The 11,263-nt window shown below is 39.3% G+C and overlaps 1 protein-coding gene across 1 annotated transcript in view; it reads right to left on the bottom strand.

Annotated features, from left to right (window-relative positions):
- Positions 1-110: 110 nt before the first annotated feature.
- The window catches only part of serinc5 (serine incorporator 5), a 23,349-nt gene continuing 12,196 nt past the window's right edge, over positions 111-11,263 (bottom strand). The window contains exons 2-12 of the mRNA XM_015050201.1: positions 10,619-10,786; positions 7,509-7,687; positions 7,044-7,126; positions 5,759-5,852; positions 4,967-5,178; positions 4,370-4,462; positions 3,808-3,934; positions 2,466-2,535; positions 2,216-2,252; positions 1,746-1,890; positions 111-1,556 (exon numbers count right to left, since the gene is read on the bottom strand). Of these exons, the coding sequence (XP_014905687.1) occupies positions 1,412-1,556; positions 1,746-1,890; positions 2,216-2,252; positions 2,466-2,535; positions 3,808-3,934; positions 4,370-4,462; positions 4,967-5,178; positions 5,759-5,852; positions 7,044-7,126; positions 7,509-7,687; positions 10,619-10,786 (1,353 nt within the window). The 3' untranslated portion in view covers positions 111-1,411. The remainder of the gene's footprint in view (positions 1,557-1,745; positions 1,891-2,215; positions 2,253-2,465; positions 2,536-3,807; positions 3,935-4,369; positions 4,463-4,966; positions 5,179-5,758; positions 5,853-7,043; positions 7,127-7,508; positions 7,688-10,618; positions 10,787-11,263) is intronic.

The following is an 11,263-nucleotide window of genomic DNA, read 5'->3' as shown; positions in this document are numbered from 1 at the left end:
ATGTTATGCATGTTTTTATTGAAATAACGTGAGCGTCATGCCACCTACAACTTTGTATTTCAAACATTTTGGTCAAATTACTGTCAGTCATAAACCTTCGTTTACAGTGGTTTTCAATGTCTTACTTTATTGTTTTTTTCTCCCCCCTGTTTGAAAGCACCATTAAATTTCTACATTCACATTAATCACTGAAATGCAGAAACAAATGAATATCAGAAGAGTTTACAATGAAGCAAATTAAAATGTCAGCTCTGTTGCTATGCATGATTCTGTCTCCTTCTTCGAAACATGTTAAGAGAGCGATCAAAGAGATGATTGAAGGAACTGTTCAGCTTTGCAGTGTGATGTCATAATTTTTTTTTTTTTCTTTTCTATAATACAATTTAACTCGGCTGTAAATTCAACATCCAGTGTTGAATAAATCACTTTTGACATCAACTGTGCTGGCTTTTTCCTAGACGTCATGATGACGAAGAAGCATAAAACGTTTAACTGTGATTGCATGAGTCAGCAAATACATAACGTTCAGAGTTGTATCTTTTCCTGCGACAGACCAAACAATGTGAGCAGTTCTGCTGGCTACCTTTGGCAAATGCAATGTTGATTCAGTGGAGCTCTTCCAGAGAGGTGGCACTTTACAGATATAAAACCTCCTGCCATGCATGACGATGAGCGGAAACACGCGGGTGAGATGGATTTTCTCTAAGAAAGGTTTCGGCTCAAAGGGAGCAGTGGCCGTAGTAAAACTTTACCCTTGTGATCTAAGTGGAAACTTCACAACAGCGGGAGTCTAATATCAACAACTTGTTCCGTTGCATAGAAAAAACTACAAAACACAATATATATAACAAATCACAACACATAGAGCTTAAACAATAAGCCTGAGGAATGAGTTTTTAAACATTGTTAAGAGGCCAAACCTGCTCAATTCACACCATAGTTGTCCTTTCATTCAGGATTAAATAAATACATCTTCTGTAACATCTCTCCAACTAAATGTATCCCACAAACATATAAACCTTTGCTACAACTTCTCGATGGTTTAATTTCACAGAACTGAAGCATCTGGCCGAGATTAAAAATAAAATAGGAAAACGCAATAAAATAAAAAGTCTGATAATGCAACAAAAATCCACTTCAGAGAATCTACAAAGGCTCAATGGTTTTCAATGTAACTCAACTCCAGGTGTTATTTTTGTAACTCCAGACCTGTAGGAAATACAAAGACAGTCAGTGGTATTAAAAGAGTTAAAAAAAATGACCATCAAGGTATTACCAGCTTAACATTGTAAAACAAAGACTGTAACATGTAAAACAAAAAGATAATCCTCCACTCTGAATGTTGGGGGTAGTGTAGGGCTGTGTTTCAAGGTGGTCCCTTAGCCTCGCCCATCAGAGAGAAGAGGGTGACCTAGGCCTCGAAGCGCTTCGGACACATCATGGGAGCCAGGAGCGTCACTATGTAGAGGAAGAGGCAGACCCAGCAGGACACCACCTTGAGCCAGTACACCGACCAGCTGCCGTCCAGCAGCTTCTCGATCTTATGGTCATCATAACTGGGAAAGGCAGAGGAACAGGAAAACCGTCTGAACTCAACTTCAGATTTCAACCAGAGTAAAAGCTTTGAGACCCGTATCAGATCAGAGGCAGGGGGTAAAAGAGTCGACGGTACAGTCCCCCGAGAAAACGCGCGCAAAACAGTAAGACACAAATACAGAGCGCTGAGACAAAAATGAAAAACTTACTGAAACCAGTTGGTGATGGACATCATGACGTACAGAGAGCCCAGGAAGAAGACAAAATGGAAGAAGGAATAGCAGTAGATGGTTCTTTCTTGCTCGTCGTACACCACGCTCTGTCCCGAGGTGGTCTTCTCCTCTTCATAATCCTCTGGAAACGACAAAAACAACAATCATGAATGAAAGATGAGGGTCAGCAGTGCACGTAAAGTTTAAAACGCCCGAATCCTTAATGACGAGACTTGGTATTTCTAAGTGCATGTGTACTTCCAGCAGGTGGCAGTGTGACCCAACACATGCTTCTCCCTCACCCCAGATCCTGCTTTACTTTGCAACAATAACCTCCTAGTAACAGTGACATCATCTGTGTTTACTGACCAATGCTTTCTCACCATCCTCAATCTGGCAGCCAAGTAGCAGCTAGATTGAGTGTGTGGACTCTGACTGTGAAGGACAAATTATCAGACTTTCCTCACCTGTGTCGTCTCCGAAGCAGAAGCAGCAGCGAGCTCTCTGTGGAGGAAAGAAAACGTTACTGCTGAGAGGGACCAGACACGCGGGACAAAAACAGACGCCTCACGTACAATTGGCCACATCTGTCTGAAAGCGAGTCGATGGGTTTTTTTTTTTTTTTTTTTTTACTGTTGCTGTGTTTTTTTGTTTTATGAGCGTGTATTTTAGTTTAACTTCCCACACCCAGTGAGGTCTGAATATTTGTGCGTTTACCTCAGTTTCTGGCTCACTGTTCCTATAGACCCGGAGCGCTGCAGAGCTGCGCTTAGTGGTCGATGTTAAACTGAAGAAGGAGAGAAAAGGGAACAAAAATAGAGAGAACGGTTATAATTCCATCACCCTGTTTTTTTTTGTTTTTTTTTCCTGATAATTTGCCGTTTTAGCAGCCTGCGCAACCACAAGAGACAGGATGCCTCCAGTTGATGGGAAACACATGTGACCAAAGGCGTAAAAGCCACAGTTTGTGTCTCCCCCAGCTTTTTGCTCAGATACAGCCAACTGGATGGAGCTTTCCACAACCAGCCAATACAAACTGAGCTGCCTGCGTCGTTATCGTTTCTCTCATCATCCTGAGTGCTCCTGAGGTTCAGTTGGGTTTCTTTTGATAAGCATCGCACTGCATGAAATCAGTGAAGGCTCAGTTAAAAACGTATCTGCTTTACAAATGCTTTGTCCGTTCGTTTTGTTAGGAAAATTTAAAGAAAAATAGCACAAGAAAGGTATTTTAGCCAATTATTGTTCTTCAACTGATCCTCAGTCATTGTTTTGCCATGTATACTAGTAAAAAAACAATGTGTCTGAAAAATCAGCAAAACTTAACTAGAAACCTGCAAGGCAGTTTGTTCTTCCTGTTTGTCAGAAAAACAAGACTAAAGGCTGAGACGGGCCAGAGGTTTTCAGGAAAATACATGCACATGGTCTATCTGTGTCATTGTGTTAATTTCCCCAGAAACAGACACTGAAACTACTGCAGTTATTTATTTAGCTGGCTCAGTCTTATGATTTCATGTCAACATTAAGCTTAGGAATCAGAAAGCAGTTTACATGGATCAGTGCCACAACAAAGAAAATGCACATCGTTTGACTGTGTTCACTTTTTTAAAGGGATTAACCTTAAAGTAAGATCAGTAAAAGTGACGGGTGATTCTGTTAAAGCTCAGTGAAAGCAGACAACTTCTTAAAGCTCTGTGTTTGCTTTGGTGGAAATACTCCGGTTTCCTCACTTACTTTCCATTTTTAGACAATTTAACCTGCCAAATAAAGATCATCATTTCAGAAAGATCATCACCTTTCTGAAAATTTGTGAATGACAATCAGAATGTAAACCAGATCTGACTGAATCTTTGTATGCATTTTTTCTGTCTGATCTTCCAAAAATATATTTTCCATTTTATTAAAGTTTGACTGATTTTTAGCTGCTAACTTGTCTTTGAACTGTCACGTCACGAACCTGGAGGAAGACGTGTGTTCATCTTTGACGGAGGCTACAGCTCAGCACATGTTCACAACTGCTTCGGTTTGTGACCGATAACATGCAATATGCTTTGCTTCCTACCAGGAGTAAATGATGCAGGCAAACAGGATCACTGCTCCCAAACCGGTGACGATCTGCTTGTCGCTTTCTGACCCGGAGTTGAAGGGAAACACGCAGACAGTTTGGTTCACGCCATCGACTTCAACCACTAGCAGAAGAAAACATGTGGAAACATATATGTGAAAACTAAAACATATTTACAACCAATGAAGGATTGAAATGTAGAGTAGAACATTTTCATTTTATGACTTATATTATCACATCTATAAACATAAAACTGTCAGTGCAACGAATACTAGCTTAAGCTAATTATCAAATGCTAACCTAACTTGTGACCGAAGTTAGTATTAATTACAGATTGTTACAGATTGTTAGTACTAATTAATTACAGATTGTTAGTATTAATTACATATTGTTTAATATTAATTACATATTGTTACAGATTGTTAGTATTAATTACAGACTGTTACAGATTGTTAGTACTAATTAATTACAGAATGTTAAAATTAATTACATATTGTTACATATTGTTTAATATTAATTACAGATTGTTACAGCTTGGTACAGATATGTCTGTTCTTACTTTCTTTTGGTTTGCTGGAGAAAGCGGAGAAGGTGAGGTACATGACGTACACGCTGATGACCCCAGGCTGCAGTAGCCCTGATCTGGGTTGCACTGCAGAAACAAAAGCAAACAGACATTTTAATAAAATCTTCAAACAGGTCTTTACAAAAGTATTCACACCCCACATACTGTCACACCCTAATCCCAATATTTAAAAAAAATAGCATTGGTGTGTTTTATTAGGATTAGTAAGCCAGAAGAAGTCATGTTTAGCAAAAGCCACATAGAAAACATCAAAGAAGGAGTTCTGGACAGAGAAGACCAACAATCTAACTTTTTGGATCAACTCCATGCGACCTAGTGCAAAGCCAGACCTGAGTCCAACTTAGACATTTCCTAGAACCTTTTCATCTAATCTGACTATTTCATCCAACAATTATGGTTTCTAGATGTGCAAAGCCAAAACATTTGTTTTCTGTCACTGCAGCAAGTTCAAGAATCAGAATATTTTAGCTACATTGTTTTTAGATATGTGGTTAATTTCTACATTACAACAACAACAACAAAAAACACTATAATAAATAATAAAGACTGAATTGTATTAAAGTTTCTTACATTTCTGTATGTAGGGGGAGATGGCGAGCATGGACACAATCAAGCAGAGGCTGCCATTGATGCCCAGAAAGATCTTGTTCAGAGAGCAGGCCACAGGATGGGTGTAGTACAAGCCCATGAAGACCACCGCTCCCACCGCGATGCTGAACAGGATCAGGGTCACAAACGCCAGCGCCGCGTACCACAGACGGTTGTACTCCACACCTGAACTCCTGCAGGCGGAAACAGAGAGGGCGTCAGGGGGAGAAAAAGCAAAAAGCGGAACAGAAAAAAACAACAGAATATTAACAAGGGAATACAAACTGAATGAGAATAATTTAACAGGGAAAAAAAAAACAGGAGTGAAAATATACAAAAATACAACCCAGGAGTAAATGACCTAAAGGAAAATTCACAGGAAGGGAGACAGAGTAATGTGTGATGAGTTGCAGCATCACCATGGAAACACAACAGGAAAGGTTTACAGCTGCGCAGGTTCTGTCATTTTACTTCGTCTGGAAGATTTACATTTAATACAGTGGCATGAAGACAAGCAAAGGTTCACATTTTATTTCTTGTCGACTGAAACCTTCAGACATCTTGGAAACAATCTGCCACCATCTACCAGAAGCTTTTCTGGAAGATGCATCTTTGCTGAACAATGCGCCCCATTTAAACACAAAGCTCTTCTTCTCTCGTCACAACTTTTTTTTTTTAGAGCCTCCAAAGAGTAAATAATATTTTTAGGGTTTTCTCCAACATATAAAGGTCAGCACTGATCTTTCAATGACAGCCACACTGTTCAGCTCTCACCAGTTTGTGTTCCATCTGTGAGCAAACTCCACCAGCAGCATGAGCTGGATCAGCAGGAATATGGCTCCTCCTGCAGCTCCAATGTAGCGCCACACTGTCAGGTTAAACAGAGAGCAGGACACGTGTTGGACAAGATCACATTCTGAGCTCAGGAGAACCGAATAATAAATAAAAGAGGCAGGTTTAGAAAGAATGGTCATTGTGGATCTAAATGCATCATTGCATCACACTGTTATTTAGAGGCATAATTTTTCTCATCTTATTGGTAAAAGATTTTGAAAGTCCCACTTCTCTATAACTGCACCGTATTTCATGTTGACCTGTAACATAAAACCACCGTAAAACACACTGAGGTTTATGGTTAGAAGACCTAATGGGAAGATAAAATGCTAAACATAAACATTCTCCAATACAACAAAAGGGATGAAACCAAGTTTTTTTTATTTTTGTTTATTTTATACAACTGAGTATTTTCATATCCCCTAGTATCACATCCATATCAGAAGTTAAATCTTTCTTTTTGCAGACTTTAAAACTCAGATCGTTCAAAATTGTATTAATGTAGCGGACATGACTGAAACGATTAATTGGGTTTCCTGATGTATCAATTATTGGAATAATCATTAACAAACTATGTAATCAATTGTACTTGAGTATACAGACTCAAAATAGGCCAATTTCTGAAAGAACAACATATTCGCAGCAGTAATTAAACCAAAACTGTACAAAAATGTGAACATTTTGTCACAAGCAGAAGCTCACGATAAAAACACTTCGTCTGTAAGCAGCAGCTTTAGCTTCACCTGGTTCAAATGTTGTTAAAAAAAAAAACCTGTTAAGCACCTTTTGTTATCCAACTATTAATTGGTTAATCCAAAAAATAATCAACAGATTAGCCTGAGTATTGATATTAAGTCAGGCAGAAAGCCCTGAGCTTTTCACATGTTGATGATAGGGACATGTTTTAGCTGCAGGTGCAACCTTTAGAACAAATGGTCAAACAAACACCAAAGGAATGTTATAAAATTTTAAGCAATAAAATGCTTGTTTTCTTATTAAAAAAGGAAATTGAATTATTCATTTACATCTTTTAATATCAAATAAAAAGGCCTACACAGATAAATAAAAAACCTGCTGAATTATTTTTATGTGATTAACTGAACAATCATCAAAAATAATCAATAAAATAATCAATTATTAGAATAATCATTAGTTCCAGCCCTAACAACAGGCTTCATAGGAATACAGCAGAAAGTACTTTGGTTTTGCAGAAAAGGTGTTTTACCTTCCAGAAAGATTTTCTCCTGGGGAATGAAGAAAGCTCCAGTGCAACAACCAGCCAGCAGGATAAACTTCAGCAGCCAGAAGCTGATCGTCAAGGGAGGCAAGAAATAAAAATATATCTTCAAATCTAAACTAATGTAATATCAATTAAACTATTTAAGTAAATATTCAAGAGTAAAAATGTAAACATGATTATGATAAATGCATTGTATTTCAATAACTTAATGAAGGCATCACAAAATATTTACAAGGCAAGAAAATTAGATTTTTATTCAATAATTTGATTTTTATTCAATCTCATCTTATTTTGTGTTTTTAAGTCAATAAATGTGAAACCAAAATCTGCTAACAACTTGCCGACTCGGCATGCATTTTCTCTAAACGGCGTCCCGCCACGAGGTTTGAGGCTGCATTTCATTCCTACAGACAACTGTGCATTTCATGAACTGCAGCCGCTCATTTTTACCCGTTGTGAATGGCCGCTCTGCAGCCTGTGCTGCTGTGTATCCGAAGCGTGAAGATGGAGAAGAAGAAGAAGAAGCAGGCCATTCCAAAGCACATCTTGTAGACAGCAGAGTATCCCACCAGAGTCTTGCAGTTCTCCCCTGCATTCATCTTCTCGCACAGTTCGTTGTAGAAGGGGATCTGATGGGCAAAACCACAGAGCAAGAAGAAGAAGAAGAAAAATACCAAGATTAGATCATTGTGGCAGTGGACAGAGACCCACCTCTGCTTATGTTTGTATTGAGTGTGGCCTCAGTGAAAGGGCCCAATAGTGTCTATTCTCTGTGTCACGGCTCTAAAGGAGCTGAAAGACGGAACAGGCAGCAGCAACAAATGTGCGGTCTCTCTGTGGAGCCCTCATTCATCCTCGGTTCTCTGCAGCCTGTTGGAGGGGCCTTAAAACCAACTGACAGTGTACACACACAAAGGCCGCAGATGAATAAATTAAACGCTTTTTGTCACCAAGTCAGAAAAATGTGAAGAGGGAAAAGAGATGGAACAAACTACACGGGGGGAAAAAAAAAATCACAGTTCAAGCTCCAAAAACTGCATCACAAGAGGAGAGGCAAAGCAAGGCTGAGTAATGAAAATGAGAAAGTTGGTGTGGCTTTCAGCAGGAAATTATACTTTGGTGGCTGAGGTCCAACAGAAGAGACGCCTTCTGGGTTTAAAAAGCAAAGAATGAAGTCTGATATATGGCGAACAAACCTGCCAGCTTCAGAGACGAGAGTCCAAGTCAAATGGGAGAGAAATGGAAAACAGAATAAGAGTGGTAACTTTTTTTCTGTCCCCCACTTCTTTTGTTGGCAGCCCAAGCAAAGGAGCTGGAGTCAGCCTGCAGTTCTCAGAAGCTCAAGCGTAATTTATTTAGACCACATATAAAGCTGTACAGCGCTGGAATCTATTAACATGCTGAAAAACTGAAGAGAGAGCCAGGTAATTGGAGCATGATGCATACGAATCCCTTTGGGCAAGCACACCCTGTACAACAGGCTAGATTTTTTGCATCCAACTCTGTAGATGGTGATCCAGTGGGCAGGCCAGCCTCTGCACACATGAACTCACTGGTGTGTGCCGCAAAAGTGTGTGAATGTTTTCCCCAGGTGTGCATCTAATTTTAACAGGTCTACTGGCTGAAAAGGGAAAGCCTTGAAGATACATTCACGCTTCGTTTCTCAGCTCTAAGATTGTACATGTATAAGCAGAGGTTACATGAAATATCATAAAATTAACCTGTATGCGTCAGTTTGAACACAGTTAACATGTAAATGACTAATATATGTCTAAACACAAATGATCTCAATTCTAAGACATCCTACAGCTCAAGTCAGTCATGGGAGATGTGTGTATTGATTTTATTGATGCCTCCATGTTTCATTCAGGTGAGTAACTAGTACAAAGAGGATTAAAAAAAAAACGCATTTAAAATAACTTTCCTGATGACAAAAGCAGTAACCAGAATGTAATTTTTTCAAAAACTTTGAATTGCTACTTCAAATCGCAGCACCAAACACTGACAATAGTTTGAATAATCGTGGTACAAATTTTACCCAATCAATCCTTCTAGTGATTATGGTTTATTATGTGAAATGGGTTTCCCAAGGCAGACTTCAGAAGATACATATGTATGAAAATAAGCTTGTCTTTTTCAAAAGAAAAGATGAATGAAATCCAGCGCTCTTCAGAAAGGTGTAAAATATCATCTGTGCTAGTCACCGCTTGGGGACTTCAACAGGTAATAAATGACAGCTGAACATGTTGGATTCGGGCAGATTAAGCCGTCATCTCTTCAGCGTGTGGAGCCAGATCATGACAAAGAGCAAAAAGCCTTTTTTTTTTGGAGCTTTTGTCTCCTATTAAGGATCATATTAGCATGTCCATGGTGTTGTGATTACACGAAGAATGGCTGAACTGTTTCAAACTGCTGTAAATCTCTTTATAGGAGACCAGCACTCCCCCACACACAATGGCTGCTCTCTTAGGAGGGACTTCCCACTGTGCTCAGTGTGTCACTGACAGCGTCTGCCTGAATGTGTGAAGGGGTTTATCAGAGGCCATTTTGAGCTTGGGTTGGGGTTTTTTTTGTAGAGAATCCTCGTATCACAGAGAAACACACAGCAGGGGGTCCTGTCAAAATGGTTAACAAATACTGGAAAAGGGATACACAAAACAGGAAGACTAGCGGTTAAATATGGTCACCAAGGAGCTTCTTCCGGAAGAGGAAGCTTGGCTGTTGTCACGGTAACAATCAGCAAAGGATTGTATTCCTTTAACACACACAATGCATTTACATATACACATAAATATATGGCTGACAGCTCTGTGTTGTACAGTGAACACATTACGCTGAATGAATCGGATCACTCTTTATTGGATCACAAAAATCCAACATAAGCTTGAGTGAGTTTATAATACTATCATAAAAACTAAAATATTGGATTGCTGTCCTGATGCAAAACCTGAGTGGATTTGAGCTTTGAGGTCGCAAATCGCTTGCTGGATATTCTGCATTAAGGATTTCCAGGTACACAGCAGAATCCCCGGGTTCAATAAATTAAAACAAAACCTGCACGTTTTGAAGAATCAAAGCATCCCCAGACTATCAGACTCCCACGACCATGTCTGACTGGTGGTACAGTGTTTTTGTGTTCATGTTCACAGAATGTTTGCCCCAAAGTTTTGTCAAAACTAAACACACACAGAGAGAGACACAGTGGGCCAGCTACACAGAAAACAACAGGACGAAATCTGGGTTAAAAGTTGTTGGCCTGATAACTATACTCTGCAGGAAGTTACAATGAAGAACTCCAATTTGAGTGATGAAAGAGATCTTACTGATGCAATCATCCCTCAATCACAGAGAAAGTCATTTATTAGAAGTAAACACTTGCTCCCACTCTCGGTTTAAAGAGTTGGAGGAATGCTGCACATTTCAGAGGTTTATTCAGCAAACTAAAATCAGTAAGCAAAATGGTATTTTATTGATATAATCCGGAGCTTAGCTGTTATTATCTGCATACATCCTTGTAAATGTGTTTGTTAATTAATCAGTTATTTCAATATTGTACTCACATTGTCTTTCATCATGTCCTCCACAGTGGGGGACATCATGATGACACAGATGACGGTGACCAGCAGGAAGTACAAGGCGTACATAATCCTGGTTCCAGTGGACTGCTTGATCTTCGGACAGCAGTTACAGCAGCAGGAGCAGGCCGCTGAGCCGCAGCAACAGGCCAGCTGGACAAACACAATAAGGACACCCTTAGCTGAGCTTCTCATTTCAGACGTAATGAATACTGACAATCAGGCAATCAGGAGAAGCAATGTGGTGGATGGACGAGAGAGAAGTTCTCTAAAGTCACTTACAAATTCAATTAAAGTCTACATAAAACAGAAAAAGTAAGAGCAGGTTCAATAAAAACAAGAATAAAGCTTTCATCCAGAACCAGGAGGGGAAAAAACAGAAAGAGGATTTCTGCTGAAATAAATTGTCAGATGATTCATACCAGCTGATAAATTCCCCGACCGCAGGAACAAGTCCAGAGAAGTCAGTGAGGTCCAGAGGAGGAACACAACAAATTAATCATCAATTTTAATGACCTAATGTCTGTCAATGGACACGAACATCTAATAAAAAAATGATTCACCCTCACGCAGGATGATCACTTTGTTAAAATATTCACCTTACTATTTGACTTGTCAGCTAAAATATAA

The sequence above is a fragment of the Poecilia latipinna genome, unplaced genomic scaffold (genome assembly GCF_001443285.1).
Source record: "Poecilia latipinna isolate Pla-1442-1.1 unplaced genomic scaffold, P_latipinna-1.0 Scaffold979, whole genome shotgun sequence".
Classification (NCBI taxonomy): domain Eukaryota; kingdom Metazoa; phylum Chordata; class Actinopteri; order Cyprinodontiformes; family Poeciliidae; genus Poecilia; species Poecilia latipinna.
This window is presented reverse-complemented; position numbering and strand designations above follow the sequence as displayed.